Below are 17351 nucleotides of genomic sequence, written 5' to 3'. Positions count from 1 at the left end.
TGATTAAGTAATAATAAAATGTGTTATAGTTTACCTAATAGTAAAACTTATATTGCTAGCTAAACTGTTATTATGTTATTATTAAAGGTATCATTGACCATTGTATCAATTTGTGGATAATGTGACATTTTAACCATGGTAGCATTTCTTATTTCTTAGCACATAATTTACATTAGAATACACTATAAAATCTAAATCAAATGATTTAGCCTATTACAATCTGAATACTCAAATGACGAAAAACCCAAGGTTGCGAAAGATCAAAGAACTAAGGAAGGTCGTTTCAGACGGTTAAACGAAATACGAATGATTTTATTAAGCTTATTCAATATGGTTAAGAATTCTTAAAATTATTTAATCATATTGTACTATTGTTAAGTATATATTTATATTTTATATCATACAATAATAAGCATTAAGCAGTAAGCACAAACGACATGTAGTGTAATCTGTAAGTCACTGATATATCACATGACATCATGTATGCAGACGTCCTTGACTTACCGACTACCGTCCGTACCTTACTCGGATAGTCGGATCCCTTAAGCCTATTGTTGTATCTATCCAAACTATTTGTTTTAGAGGTACATGGATGGTTCGTCATATAATTGTTTATAACCATGCCCTTAATTCTATTCTCCATGACGTAGGTATTTGTAATTTTTATGCAATAAAAAAATTTAATTAAAATAACCAAGAAATTATTCATTTATTTATTTACGTCCCGAAATAGATTACTAATTATAAATGAATTAATATAAACATTAAGAAATACAAGTTTAAACAGATGTACACAAAACTGTGTTTAATGTTTATTAATTAAATAGTAAATAGATAAGTCTTTATTGGCAATGTCCACGGTCCATCCTAATATAAATTCGTCAGTTACAGGAATAGTTTATGGACTAATGATGCAGTGCTCAGTGTAAAAAGGATAATGCGATTTGAAGTGGATATAAATAAACACTTACTGGGCTAAGTATCTCAGGACAGCCGAGTGTCGACTGACCCAACAATAAGATTCCTCAGGGCTCAGGAATAATCACACAACTAGTTCACAATTACTCGTCTATATTGGCTTATAAATTATAATTGCAGGAAACATATAGCGCATCCTCCGGTTTCGAGTGCAGCAAGAGATTAATTCGGCCCACTCTTCAAATTCACCATTAAAACCGGCCCATAGTTTTACTTTTTTAACTATTGGGTATCAAAATTAAAATTATATTGGTTATTTGTTTTTGTATAAAAAAATTATACATTAAGGTACTAAGATATACCTTATACACAAGCCTATGGTTAATATTTATTATTTATAATATAGTAAAATAAACAAGCATTACCTAATAACAATATAAAATATATATTTTTAAAATAATTACACTTTGAATCGACCGAATGTGTAAGTACAAAACTAGATGTTTATTTAAAAAAAAATTAAATGGGTACATAATTTATTAAAGTTGTAAATAAAACATTATTCAATATTTTTCAGCCGCGGGAATTTACTTAAAATTCAAATATTAGAATTAGATAAGGGCTACAGGTATTAAGATACAACTTAGTATGACTCTCTAGTCTTCTTATTTAATGGCCACGTGCATCCTGTAGTCTGTGAGTCCTTCTATACGCATCGTTAATTTTTTCGGTACTAGATACTTATCAGTGACGTAGATGTGATTTCTGAAAGAGGGGGGATCAAAAATAGAAAACGACATAGCTATTTAGGAGGAGGAAATTGGAAAATCCCCCACCCTCTCAATCTCAAAACTTTTTACTTAGGTAGAAATTATTTAACAATAAGAAACAATAAATATAATTTTAATTGATTCAAAATTCACATCAAACACAATAAGATAAGCTATGAATTATAATAAAGTATAATTATAATAATCATTGTCGTCATCAACCATTTCGATCAAATAAACCATTACTTTGCTATAAATAAACCAAAATAAAAATAAAAATTATAATGGTATTCAGTTTTGACAAAATTGTTAACATTCAATAGCTCGATTGATCATAATTCATAGTATATTAGTATAACAAAATATTACATTAAAGTTCATAATGTATACTAAATATTCTAAGCAAAAACAAAAAATAATAATGCCAATAGGGGAGGATCTGACCCCCACGTCCCCCCCTTGTGTACGCCCCTGATACTTATCATTCTTACTTGTGCCATCTCATATTCATTCCTATAAAGTATAGTGTATACATATTAATGGTAATCTATCAAAATATCCTATCCAAATTTGAAACACTTTATTTTCTAATAAAATTAGCTCGAATATTAAATTATAAAATTTACTTGTACAATTATTTTAATTCTATCTAGATACACCGTACCTGCTTTTAATAGTAAAATAAATAGCATTAATAGCAATAATATCGTAAAATATACTTCACAAACATTATAATCGCTATAGTCAAATACCTAATATGAAATAAAATATATAAGTTGAAAGTTTAAATAATTTAATGACATAAATTAAAAGACTAGATAGGTACTCTAATTTTTAAATATTAGAAAAACGTTTTTATAAATAGAAAATTTTATTTTATTTTTATAAAATAATTTAATGACATGTATTATTTTTAAATAATATTAGCAATAACATTCAAAACATTAGAATATTCATACTGTCATCGTCGTATTTCTCACAGAGTTGTTTTAATGTATTTGTGATTTGTGAAGATCCAGATGTTCAGTTGTACATAATAGTACTTATACCCAATTTACGCTGTGCAACTTTAGTTTCGTCAGTCGTCTGCTGCATTTTCATGTCCAATATTTGTTCAACTTCGGGGAGGATCAGGGAGAGATTTCGGAAAAGAGAATAAAAAAGTACCGAATGTTTAAATAAATATGAACAAAATCAACTCACAAAATGTATGTAAATCTTTTTATTTTTATAAAAAAATTTTCTATCCTTGCAATTTTATAATTTAATATTGAATTTAATTTTATTAGAAAATATATTTATATTATTTGGATTTATTAATGTTTTAAAATGTTTGTGTTTATTTTTAAAAACGTTTTTCTACATTTTTAAATTTACCTACATTATTATGTCCGTCGGATATTTTTTCCTTGGATTTTTTTACTTAAGTTCCATTTATTATTTATTGTAAAGACCAATGTGGTTACAGATCATATAGTGTGTTATGCGCTAGACGTGGTTTTCGATCCACTATTAATTATTATAATAACAAATTTTAATTTAATTTTAATAATTAAACTGAGTAAATGAAATGCGCGTGCAGGATTAAATTTTCATGTATAAAATAGACAATGAATTGCTGAATATTTAGTGAATAATAATTGTACTGTTAAAATAATATCTTGGTAACTTGCGAGTTGGGTTCGCAAATAAGAGGACGCAACACCCACATATGTTGTCTCCGTCTTACAAGTGTATACCTACCTAGCATAATATATAGTAAATGTATATGCTCAGTAGATCACGTTTGGCTCCGTTAGTTTAAAAATTAGAGTGAATAGACCTATATTATGAAACTTAATGATAAGAACATTATCTGTGTTTGTATGTTGGTTTTTTACGATAGTTCAATTTTTTAGCAAGTTATACGTATGTGAACTCGCTTAAAAACTGAATACAGGATAATTGTAAAAACCAACATATAAACACAAATGATGTTCTTACCATCAAGTTTCATAATAAGTCGATTTACTCTAATTTTTTGGAGCTAAAAGTGATCTGTTGAGTGAAAATTTGCTATATTACGCACTTGTAAGACGGAGACAACACATGCGGGTGTTGCGTCCTCTTAAGGTACAACTTTTTACAATATTTTGGGTGTGTATATATAGTTGACGAAATCGCACTCTATACTCGATAGTTAACTGTATAATTATTTTTTCATTATATTTATAAAATTTTACTGACTGTGTTAGGTTATTTACTAATTGATAAAATGAAACCGTAAACTATACGTTTTCACAAAGTAATATTATGTTGAGAAGGGTGTGCACTGCAGGTTACACCCGGACAGTGCAAGTATTAAGGTATACCTATACATATTAAATATACGCCCTCGCGACCTTGTGCCCAGTTGGATTCATACTATTATTGAGTATTGACATGAATATGAATATGACTACGCCGCAATGACCCTGTATTCTTAAAATAGGTACCTACCCGGAAAACGGGTTTCCGATTTCTTGTACACGTGTGTCAACTATAATCATATTATACGTGCCACGTTGAACGTTGTCCGCCGTAAACGACCACATTAGAATTAGAATACATTACTATTCGTTGCTTGCTGCACCACATGACAAAATAGATGTTTTGATCTATTTTATCAGGCTTGCTTCGTTGCACAACATTTAACTTGTAGCCTATATGGCCGTATAGGCCATATATAGGTAATAATCAGTACTCGGTCGCAACTAGCTATACGAGTGGCCCCTGAAAAATCACTTTTAATGAAGTCATAAAGGGGCTCTAATTTAAGTTTTTTCTAGTTTCTTACATTAATGCTCGCAGACAAAATATGGGATCCCTACATTGTCGATTAATGATTCAATGGTCTAACATATTTCATGAAATTAAAATGAATGAATACACATTTTTTCGATTAAAGTTTAGGACCTATCCAAGTGTTTATAGTTTAATTTTTTTATGAATTTATACTAATATATTTAAAAAATGAAGAGTGTATTCTTGAACGAGCTTGTCTCAAAAACTATTGAATCGATTTCAATAAAAGTTTTAATAATAGATTCTTTGAAACGGGTCTCAGAGAGTGTTTTGAGCTTATTATTTCAACCAATATAGGTTGGTATAATAAAGTGCCACATAAAGTTACAAGTTAGGTATATCAGTAGTTAGAGTGGAAAGGATATGGAATATTATAAGTTTAATTTTACGTTCCCTTTAATTATAATTCTATAAATCAGGATGGACGATTAAAATATGTATAATGTATAAATACGAATAATGGATACAAATTAAGTAAAAAAAGACAATAATAATGTAATGTATCTATCAGGGGCGTGCTCAGCTTTTTCCAATGGGGGGAGGGATGAGTAGATGAATTGTATTTTGTTTTGTTGATTGTCATAGACAAAAAAAATAGAAATGCATAAGAAAAAAAGTTCATGGGGGGGATATGACACCCTCGGTAGCAGCGCTAAGTGTGGGCGGTGTGGGCCATTGCCTACGGCCTTGCACTTCAAAGGGCCTCGCGTTCTTTCTTACTTAAATAATGTTTACCAAAAAAAATTTAAAAAGGGCCTTTTTAAGTCTACTTCGCCCACATATAAATTTTACCTCGCCCTGCTACTGTAGATACATTCTCATCCCCCCGTGAGCACGCCCTTGGTATCTATAATCTATTATATACAAATATTCAAACACTGAAGCACACTACAAATAACGTTTGTGATTGTGAGGTTTGGAAGCTTAGAACTCAAGTTAATTAGTTTGCACATTTAATCGGTAGAAGTCATTTAACAATTTGGAAGATATAAAAGTTAAAAAGTCAAATATTATGAGGAAGTGGTTAAGAGTATATATAACTCAATATAAGGCATAAGTAACCTTAGATATAAACACAAAATTTTTTTATGATTTTTCAACTACAAAATTGCTTGCAAATTTACGCAATTTTGACATATTTCGTAAAACTATAGGTAAACGATTATATAAAAAAAAATTGTGACTAACGATTTTTGATTTTTTTTTAACTACAATAAGAATAACTCATAAGGCGAACCTTGTATTAAAATTTCAAGTTTTTTTGGGCACCTAATTTTTTTTCTTGACACTTCAAAAAAAAAAATTCTCAGAAAAATCAGAAATTTCAATTGTCTTTAAATAGCTCAAACAAAGTTAAAATATTTAGAAAATTTAACTGTTTATAGATAACGCTTATATAAACCTGTGGTAAATATTTCAAGTATTTACAGTGATTAGTTTTTGTGTTATAAGCATATAAAAAAATCGATTTGATCGAAAACTGGTTTTGTGTAAAAATGCCCGTTTTTCCGTTACTTTTTTTTGTTTTTTCTCGATTTTTTTGAAAACTGTTGGAAAATGGTTACTTTTGACCTGTATAATGCACCAAAAATATTTATTTCGCCATCGGTAACCACCCTCGTACGTTTGAAATAGAAGCATTATTTTGACTAGTTAAGCTCTACACAAACACATAAAAAAAAAAAACATTGTAAATTCAATACATTCATCATTTTGTTCAGAATCTAAAAAAATAAAAATAATGGGTAATATTTAATTTTAATTGGTAATGTAAAATACAGAAAATACCTATGTCGATAATAGGTAATTTATTTTTAAACATGGAAATTATATCAAATAACTAATCGTTTTTGTAAATCATGACAAAAATAATTGAATATTTTGCGTCATTTTGTATACTTCTCAACACATTTGGACTTATTCGGCGACACTTATTTAAAAAAGTTTACGAGATAATTGATTTCAATAAGATGGCAAATAATTTTATGAATTTATTCAATAAGATTGTGGACGATTATTCTAAATATTTTTGGATTATTCGTTGCAGTATCATAAATTCACGATCAGTATTATGTACCTAAGGTGTGTGATCCTGTAAAGAGAGAGTGAGAGACCACAAATTACAAATGTATTACATAGTTAATATCGTTTTACATAAAAATATTTATAAACAACCAGTTTTAAGATCAAAAATATAAAATACTATCTGTATAAATAGGTATTAATCTTTGTTTTTATATAAATTACAAAACTAAATACCTATATCTACAACTATTTCTTATCAATAAAATAATGCAATTGAAACAATTGAAATTTTGATTTTTTATCAATTTTATAATTTGATACACTCCAGGGATAAACATCTAGATCTAGAGTCTATCCTTTTAGTTGCAACACTAATTCATTGTTATGTCAAGGACATGTTTGGTTATAAAAGTATTAAATATAGCAAGAGTAAAATTTGTATATATGAACTCGTGACAAAACACTAGCTTACTTAAGTAGGTACCAACAAAGAATAAGTCAAAAAAGGGTAACTACATATTTTTATTAAAAGTGCTATTGTCTGTACATAGTAAATGCATGAATAAATTTAATTTTTAGTTATCCTTACCTTGTTCTTATTATACATGGATGTTTATGAGCTTTACAATTTACTATTTAATTCATTTATAGCTTTAATACTAATGGGGTATATAACTGTTTAGCTATCCCTGTGGCCTTTAAAACTTTCTATTGCAATTTAACTCATACATGACAATAACAATATAAAAACTAAAAGCACATTAAATGCAAAAAAATTAGAAATGATAATAAATCAACTAAGGTCTAAGAGTCTTATACAACTTATACAAAAACAAATCATACAAAATAAACTTTATGTGGAGTGGTACTATGATACTGATGGTAAAACATAAAATGATGGGTTTCAAATCCAATGAACAAGATAGATAATAATAGTCCTAATAGCCCAATATACCAAAGAATTTTTACACATTATTACCAATCAAAAAATTTCATCTCATTTCTTCAGAGTATTGAAATAGAGAAATAGATTTAAAACAAATAAAATGTTAAAAGTTTCTTTTTCATTATTATCTAATTGTTTGTATAATTAAGTAAAATATTATAAGATAAGCTAATGATCTCTGCTGTTGAAGCTTATACATATTTTTTAATTTTAAAAAAGTATAGTTTTTAAAACATCATAAATTCGTACAAAAAAATATTTTTTGAAGAACGTAAGGTCACACAAAAAAATAAACATACCAATTTTTTTTTTAAACCCACAATTTAATTTATTATAATTGAACATTAATATTATACAATAAATTAAGTTTTTACAAAAAAAAAAAAAAAACAAATACAAAAACAAAATCCCTTAATATTATGAAAAATTTAAATTAATATTTTTGATATTATGTTTTTGTATTGATTTATTTCCATGCTTGTTTTAATGCTTTTTGTGAGGCAAGATTTTTTGTTACATAAGCACTTACTAAAAGAATTGTGGTAACAATAATTATTACTAAATAATCAAAATCTTCTTTCAGTACATCAAACGTTTTTGAAGGCGCAACTCTTGTATAAAATAGATCTAAAAAATAAGTTGTAAATATTTAAATGAATAGCATAAATTATCTAAAAATAATAACAGCAATAAAATTACCTAATCCGTAAACAAATACCAAGCATGTAGATTCTAGACTGCTAGGTGTAGTATATATGCCATCAACTCGCATAAGACTTTTGTTATAATTGATCATAGATTCAGATAGCATTGGAAGTTCAGGAATATACGGTATCGCTCCTTCTTCTTTAGGTTCACCTAATGGTCTACGAGGGTCTAAAAATGCCCAAGGAACTTCTAATAAATGACCAGTTGTAGTAGCCACTGAAAATGTTATCATTATTTTTGATTACAGTATAGGCTAACTTTAAATACTAAGATCTATAATCAATGGCAAAAATTAAAGCAATATAACTTACTTAATATATGTTTGCTTGTAATTCCTTTTTCAGTGATAGTTGGTTTCATGGCTTGTAAAAATCCAGGAAGAATGTAAGCTTGCTTTTCTACAATCGGAGGGATTAAACTACCTCCAACAGAAGAAAAATCTGAAATACATACATAATATTAAATAAATTACAGTTACATTATAAAATTAATAAGTATTTCATGATACCTGTAGAATTTGAAAGTTGATTCCCATCATACAGCTCATAAGACGCTATTTCAGTTCTTCTAGTTTTGTCATTGTAATAAGAACATAACAGCCAATTTTCAGAATGAACTAAATGTATAGGATAGGTAGCTCGTTTATGAACAACTGAATAAATAATTATACCACTAACAGCATCCAACAAATGTAACGTCAAAACACCTAAAATCAATTAAGTTAAAGACAATACAGTTTTTACACATGCAACATACTTTTATGTGTTGTATCAGGAGCCAATGTTAAAATAGCCACCATGTTAGGATTAATATATTTGTATAAAACACTTCTGTCACTCAGAACTCTACCCTGAGAATGTACATGTTCCATAGCATCTCGTGAGCCAATCGCAATAATTTGAGTAGGTTTGTTAAATTGTGTTTTCCAAACTTCTTTAGCAGAAAACTCCTAAGAATAAATGTATATAAATAATTTTAATTTTGTAAAAGTATTACTGAAATGTTTAACCTTTCCAGAAATTGGTACATCAACGGTAAATCCTTGCAATAAGCCATTTGTAGGGTTAGCAATATATATGTAAACAGGGGGTGGTTTTGAAGATAATGGTACATCAGCAGGATAAAGATGAGGAGAATTGGAGCTGTCAAACAATATTAGACTACGGACTGATTCAATATTCAAAATTGGAAGAGGAACAGCTTGTACAACTCTATATGGAAGTTGTGTAACACCATCTAAATTAACCAAAACAAGAATCAAGAATTAACAAAATTATAATTTTAATGAAGAATAAATAATTTTAATAATGTAGTATTGACAGTTAAGTTACATACTTTTAGATTCACCATTAATGGGATTAAATGTAAACAAAACCGTATTTTCTGAATCCTAAAATAATAACAAGATTAAAAATAATTTTATGTAATATCTATAATAAAAAATAATTACTTCGCTTTTTAACAACAATGTACACATTGGTGAATATGATAAATGCTTTGAATTTCTTTGCAAATGCATAGGAGCTGATGGTAATCCATTAACCTTGTTTTCATAAAATGTTCCAACACCACACAACAAAACAGTCCATAGTATTTCACCATTTAAATTATCAATACCAAATATCTAAAATATTAGAAAAAAATATTCGTTTGGTTATTATTATACACTAAAGTATTTCATAGTTTAATTACTTTTCCTGCACTAGTAACAGCCACAATAATTTTATGTAAACCAAACTGATCCCGGACTAGGTTACTTTTGGTTCCTGTCGTTTCAGATGGGGTTTCTATAATTCCCAGAACAGTTTCAAATAGAGTGCGTAATTGTTGTAATTGACTGAACAAACGACGAACAAACATACTAAAAGCGCCAGCTACATAAAATACAATAATAAACATTTTTTTTTACCAAAAAATAACGTAATTATATAGAATAAATGTAAAAATAACAAAAACTAAAAGAAAAAAAACAATTATATTTGAACACAAAAATTCAAACTTTTACAACACTACAAAGTACAAATAAACCTTTACATCACTCATCACTCACTTGATACACTGTGATCCAAAAATGCTTGAGCACAAACATTTATAAATATATTTAAACATAACTTGTATATTAATTTTCATTATGACTTTATATTATTTAGACTAAGTATAAATTACTTACATTCTTTGTTTCCAAATTCCTTTTCAATTGCTGCTTCAATATCAGAAACTGGTAAATCCACCAGCTCTACATTTATAATATTAGTTAAAGATTCTTCTCTATGCCATTTTATTGAACCTAATTAATGTGCATATTTTATGTTATTATAAAATAAAATATACAGTCAAATATATTTTAGATTTCGAGTGGAGCAATGAATATATTGATTTTGCAATTATTAAGTGTGAATTTTGTTGTCAGTGTACACGATTAGCAGACGATAAAATACTTCACTTTACATTTGACAGATGGTTTTGAATAGTGAATTGGATCTAGTTTGTATTTTAGAATGGTAAAAATCAAAAAATTTCAAAACTTTTTTATAATTAGGAAACCAAACAAAATCTAAGGAAATTTATAAAAATTTATAAAATATAGTAAACACTTCTTTCTGTACTATATTTATTATGACAACAATATTGAAATTAAGATATAACTACCTATTATAACACAACAATTATTAAGAATAGTTTGTATTATTTTAGAAAATTTGTAAGATAGTTATGAGTGTTGGAGTATTTAATTTTTATAAATCCTTAATTATTTCATACTTGTAAACTTTCTTAAAAATAAAAATTTTAAAAATTGAAGATGATATAATTATTTTTTATAAAACTATAATTTAAACAATGTTATCATAATATCTGAATATGGGAGTTTTAATTAAACTATATGCTGTTTTTTGCTCAGCATTTTTTACAGGTTAAAAACATTAAATAAAATCATCCTAATTTTAACAAAAAATAAATTATTGACTCATTGGAAAATAACAGTAACTGGACTTACTGATTATTTACTAAATTATATTTATTCTTTAGAGGGTACATAGATATATTTTTTTCCTATCTTCATATGTAAAAATTAAAAAACAAAGAAAAATTTAATTTTAACTAAATATAAACTATTATCCTTAGTGCTCTGGACTTATCTTTAATTACTTACTTAAATTTATCAAAGTTAACATTAAAATGAATAACCAAATTTTAGATTAATAGTTTGATAAATTATAATATATATCAAAGACGGCTATGAGAGTTGGTAAGATTTATCTCTTTAGGTTGGTGAAAATTATATTATTTATGTAATATTATTTATTATACATTAATATATAATTATTGCTATATTTAGTGGTTACAGTATTAATGCAGTAAATTAATAAATATATGTTTTTGTAAAGCTTGTTGTTAAGTAACTATTTATGTTCTTGTTAGTTATTAGTTAAATAAACGAATAAAAATTAGTTGGATAATATAAACTAATTCAGTTTTTTCCCTAAACATACCTATATATATGTATAGCAGTTATTACTTAGACCAATACCACACATAGCAATTGAGCTACAGTGGTTGAACCGCGACAATGACGTGGTCGAACGCAAACCATGGTTGAACCACGTATATGTGAACGCGTATAGGGCAGATGCATTTAAAATCAAAAAATTTGAATTTGTTGAGGGGTTCAACCACTATGTGTTGCCCCAGATTTAGGCTAAATTGGTAGGTTAGGTTAAGTAATCTGTTAAAGAGTCTTAGTTTCCAAACTTTCCCTAAATTTCTTCCAATCATCAAGATAATTTTAATTTACAGAAAAAAGTTAAATTAGTTATGTCACTGATTTTAAAAATTGTACAAACCAAAGTTGTAAAGAAGTTGTATTGTTAATATAAGTTTGTCTATTAAAAAATATAGTGACTGCTAGATTTTCAAATTTCCCTGAGCCGATCTGTCCCTAATCTACCTATGGTATACATAAATTACATACATTAATAATAGCTGATACGTACACCAACTGAGCTATAAACTTGTATCTGGTATATGGAGTTCATAAATATCATAATTCATTTATAGTAAAATAAATCATATTTTATATGATATATTATATGAAACATTATCATGTTATATAGGTATTACATAATAATAATAGAACAATTGAATTACCTGGAATTTTAAGAAGCATTAATGATTGATCATGTGTTGAAACTAAAGCGACACAGTTAACTGTATTTGCTTTACTACGACCACAAAATGCAGAAGATATTTTTGGATTAGAAATTTTTAGAGTACTCTTTGACTCTTTAGATGACAAACTTTCAATAACAGTAGAATCCTCCAATATTGATCCTTCTGTTACAATGGTATCCTAAAAATATTATTAATAATAATATTAAAAGATTTTTTTTGTATAAAACATTAGTAAGTACAAAGAAATATGAAAATAAATAAAGAATTTTGTTACTAAATATCTTTTGAAACTTTAACTAATTACACAATAATTAATAATTAAAATTCTTAGATTAGAAAACAAAAAAGTTATACTGTGAATAGCCACTAAAACTAATATTATAAGAGGTTGTAAAATATAATTCTAATTTTTTAACAGATTGTGATAATTTTAGTTCAGTATTAAACAAACACTGATAAAATAATGAAATACATTTTTATATTATATTTTTTTAGAGGATGTCACACTCGCATGTGTTGTCTCTGTCTTACATACATATAACATAGCAAATTTTCGTTTAGCGGAATCAATTTTATGCTGTTAGCTTTACTAATAAGAGTAAATTTACCTATTATCAAACTTAAAGATAATAATATTATATAGGACATCTCACAGGCTTTTATTGATATTTTAATTTTTAAATGAGATATAGTTATGTAAAATATTTTAACTTTAAAATGCTCGTAACTCACTTTAAAATTAAAATATCAATAAATGTCTATGAGATTGTCTAGATGATATTCATACCATTGAGTTTAATAATAGGTAAACTTACTCTATTATTAAAGTTAACAGCATAACATTGATTTTGCTGAATGAAAATTTGCTATGTTGTATGTATGTAAGACGGAGACAGCATATGTGAGTGAGTGTGGCATCCTCTTAAGAAAAAGTATAAGTGAATATAATTATTATTAATTAATTTATAATTAAAAAAAAACTTTAACATGGTTGTTAATTAAATTAAATATCTATAAAAAATTGCATAAATTATGTAATACATACTTGCATAGGTGAAGAAATTTGTAATAAAATATGCCTGTCAGCCATGTATGTATATATAAATGATGATGATCTTTTTGTTAAAGATCGTACATGAATTGTATTCTCTTTGACATAAACTAATTTTTCTACATTTTTATTTGTAATAATAAACGCAGGTATTAGGCTTCCAGGAATAGCCTCAATTTTATCTCCGATTATATCAAGACTTAGACGATCATTGTTAGATTTTATTAATGATCCAATATTTAACTTTCCAGCTACATCAAAACAGGCTAGACTTCCAGAAGATAATGCACAACTAAAAATATTTAAAATACAATCATATATGTATAACACATAACACATTAATATATTACAGTACCGATCAGAACCACTAAACCAATGTGCTGGGAAAGTATAAGTAGCTTTTCCTTTAACACCTGTTTCTAGATGGTAGGTATCAACAGCTATTAAATTATTTGATGAATATACATTATGGAGAAGTCCGTTAAAAACAAATAAATACAGGACGTTATTAGTCTCTGTACTCCATTCAAAATGTAAATATCCATCTTTGACATCCCATCCTCTCACTTTGACTATGTCAACTCCACTAACTGTAATGATTTTAGATTTGGTCGGATGGATTAGTTCAACACTACCTTCGGGGCCTTTTTCCAAAATTTGTCTCCAAATAATATCACCTAAATGTAATTAACCATATTAATAAATACATACAAGTAATTTATTTATTACTTACCAGTGTCTATAGCTAACGAAGCAACAACATTTTTCTTAGTTGCGACATATAACCTTTTTGTTGTTACATCAACATCAATTGATGAAAATTTAACTTCACCAACATAATTTTGTTTCCTGAAAATGATATTTATAATAGTAATTATGATTTTGTTTAAGTACATTAAGAAGCACTTGAATAATATAAAACTATTAAATAGTTGAATAAAGATAATGACTGATAATGTTAATAATATTTAATAAATAATTAAAGAAAATTTACAAGTTGATGAACAGGTTAATATGTACTAATAAATATAACTACTTATTACAATTAATATATAAAGTGATTCATTAAGCATGCTTACCTACATTTTTTTATTTAATTACAAGTTTATTTAGATTTTGAGTTTTGGGATTTTTAAGTAAATTTAATGACCATATTTTCAAATTGTTGAAAATTTTTATACTACTTAAGGAGTACGCACTTCTGTTTTTCAAATGAGAACGCCTCTTTTTTAGTATAAATTATTTAGTTGATAATTTTTTTGAAATACCAAACTAAAAATTAGTACAAGTGATTGCTCAGTTATTGAAATATTTATACCAAGGATCAGTGCCGTATACAAGGGAAATGTTTGGTAGATATGACACTCCCCTTGAGCTGTATCATATATTACATTATTATTAGTTATTACATATTATATTATATTACAATATACATTATTATATATATATAAATAATAAAATAGGAACATAGGTAAATCGTAAATACAATATGAAATATAAAATAATATGCATATTAATTAATTAAAATAAAAGTTTTAGTTTATACGTATTATAATATAATATGTAATGTTTATAATTAACACCCTCCTTCAGAAAATCCTAGCTACGCTACTGCCAAGGATGATAGTTCTTAAAAATGGCTTTACAAAAATATACTTTATACACATAATATTTGATGTAGTATTTATACTACTTTGACTATTTTTAGTTTTAACAAATTATAAATGTTAAAAGTTTTATATTAATTTTTAAAATTGTCAAACTATCATAATTTCATATCATCCGAAAACATTACTATGCAGCTATATTGTCCTTAGTACATAAAATTAAATAGCTCAAAAATTAATCATTTGAGATATGATTTTGAAAAATCTAAATATTCAGAAAAAATATTAGTTAAATAATTTATTATAGAAAAGGGTTCTCTTTTAAAAAAACAGAAGTTTATAACTCGGCGGTTCAAAACCATTTTTGACTCACGACACGTCACAAATAATAATTCATACTAAATAGGTACCTAATAAAAATGTAAACATTTTTATATAATACAATTTTTTTTTTTTTTACTACTTTTTGAAAAGTGAAACAGTGTGGGTCACAAAAGATTTTTTAAAGGGAAATTTGGGTCACAGTACTAAAAAGATTGAGAACCACTGGCCTATACTCTATACTAAGTATGCAATAGTAATATATTATGTATTTATATTTATATTTTGTAACTTTAGTTTTATTTAGTTAAATGCAAGTATAAACTAAAGTAGTAGGTATAGAGACATATTTATTTTACAAAACAAATTATAACATTGAACATCAACTATATTTTTTATATTTAATTATTAATTACAGGCACGTATACAAGGGTGTTTTGGGGGTTCAACTCCCCGCCCCGAAAATTAATAGTCGTGTTGTTTATTTATATCATCATTCATCGATAAACATTGATTATTTTAAATTTTTTTATGAACCCCCAACATTTTTTTTTATGTATGTGCCTGATTAATTATTATATATTATATTTGATTATCAAAATTAAAAAAATTAGGTAACTTATGGAACTTATGTGACGCTTGGGCTTTTAATTTTACACAAATCTTTTATTTGTGTTGAAATAGTGTAAATAGTTTTTTCTAAAAATTACATCTCAAATAATTTTAAAGCACCCTAGTTGGGAATCTCTATCATAAATGGTATAAAAAAATCTCAACAATTTAAAAATATAATATTAGTTTAATAACTTGGATTGATTAATTAAATTAATTTTTGTTTGTAAGCTATGGAGTTAAGTTTAATGACGAGGTAAATGATTTTTGTTTAGAATGTTGCACTGGAAGAAAATAATAATTTTGACACTTAGAATGATAAATAGAATACTAGATAAGAATTTAATTTTTGAAAAGAAGTTTAATAATACAGCGGTTTTAATAGTTGTATAAAAAATTTGTTGGTCCAAACTCCAAACTAGTGTAGAATGAAAGCGCACTGGATTAATGAATTTTATTATTAAGGTGCAAACATCCTAGTGTGCTTTTATTCACAACGGTTTGAACAAATAAATTAGTATGGTACCTAGTTAAGTACACCATGAATAATACTTACCAGTCAAATTTTCCAGCTTGATCTTCGTATAATCCGTTGACAGTAAATAAAAATGAAGAGAATAAGACGATACATATAAATTTGGAAACCATATTTTTTATTTTTAGTTTAAATTATACATATTCATAAAAAACAATAGATAATAATGTAGGTGCACACTACACGATTAGTAATGTTTAAATATATAATAGTCAGTAGATAATAAATTAAAAATGTTTAATTGTTTTATAATCAATGATGGCTATTGATTATTATTAAAGCAATAAAGCCTCAAGCCTTTCGGTAGTCTTTTTAGTTACAAGTTAGCTATCTCCAATATTTTTAATGACAACCGGAGTCGAGAATAATGAACACCGAGCATAGAAAAGAGATACCGAGTGGCGAGTACCGACAATCGTTAATATCACAGATAACTATATTCCGTGTTCATATCAGTTTCCAGATAACTATTATCACAAATTAAAGAATTTTATGATACGCCGCCAAAAATATTTGATTTGAATTTTGAGTAAGTACCTACACAAAATTCTTTTCTTTGATGGTTTTCGTGTGATTTTCTCATGAAATACGTAAAATTATATTAGTTGATTAATAATTTCACTTTATTCAATTGTATAGAAATATATCTTGATTTATCAGTTTAAATTTAACAGTATTTAAAATAATTTAATTGAAGTCATATTGTTTTACATTTCAATTAATATAAATAAATATTTATTATTTCGAAGATACCAAACAATATTATTTTCTAATTTTACGCTTGTCTTTTTCTATACTTAGAACTGTTTTTTTTTTTAACTCTAATTATTTTCTCATAATATACTATAGTAAATTTGAAACTGGT

At 26.5% G+C, this 17351-nt stretch overlaps 1 protein-coding gene across 2 annotated transcripts; it reads right to left on the bottom strand.

The window, feature by feature from the left end:
- Positions 1 to 7784: 7784 nt before the first annotated feature.
- On the bottom strand, positions 7785 to 16879 carry LOC114129082 (ER membrane protein complex subunit 1). Of its 2 annotated transcripts, XM_027993749.2 has the most exons (16): positions 16508 to 16879; positions 14145 to 14260; positions 13767 to 14088; positions 13406 to 13703; positions 12337 to 12538; positions 10361 to 10477; positions 10241 to 10264; positions 9883 to 10064; positions 9641 to 9814; positions 9526 to 9580; positions 9200 to 9426; positions 8947 to 9139; positions 8699 to 8896; positions 8502 to 8630; positions 8182 to 8406; positions 7785 to 8109 (listed from the first exon to the last, which is right to left on the bottom strand). In XM_027993749.2, the coding sequence occupies exons 1-16, from the start codon at positions 16597 to 16599 to the stop codon at positions 7949 to 7951; spliced, it is 2715 nt and encodes a 904-aa protein (XP_027849550.2). In that variant the 5' UTR covers positions 16600 to 16879; the 3' UTR covers positions 7785 to 7948. The 2 variants fall into 2 exon arrangements, with proteins under 2 accessions (XP_027849550.2, XP_027849627.2); XM_027993826.2 differs by lacking the exon at positions 10241 to 10264.
- Positions 16880 to 17351: the final 472 nt, after the last annotated feature.

The sequence above is a fragment of the Aphis gossypii genome, chromosome 1 (genome assembly GCF_020184175.1).
Source record: "Aphis gossypii isolate Hap1 chromosome 1, ASM2018417v2, whole genome shotgun sequence".
Lineage (NCBI taxonomy): Eukaryota > Metazoa > Arthropoda > Insecta > Hemiptera > Aphididae > Aphis > Aphis gossypii.
This window is presented reverse-complemented; position numbering and strand designations above follow the sequence as displayed.

Coding starts and splice junctions, on each gene's coding strand:
- LOC114129082 (XM_027993749.2), bottom strand. CDS start 16,599: ATGGTTTCCAAATTTATATGTATCGTCTTATTCTCTTCATTTTTATTT. Junction 14,261..16,507: donor CAAGCTGGAAAATTTGACTG/GTAAGTATTATT, acceptor TATCATTTTCAG/GAAACAAAATTATGTTGGTG. Junction 8,407..8,501: donor TACAAGCAAACATATATTAA/GTAAGTTATATT, acceptor TAACATTTTCAG/TGGCTACTACAACTGGTCAT.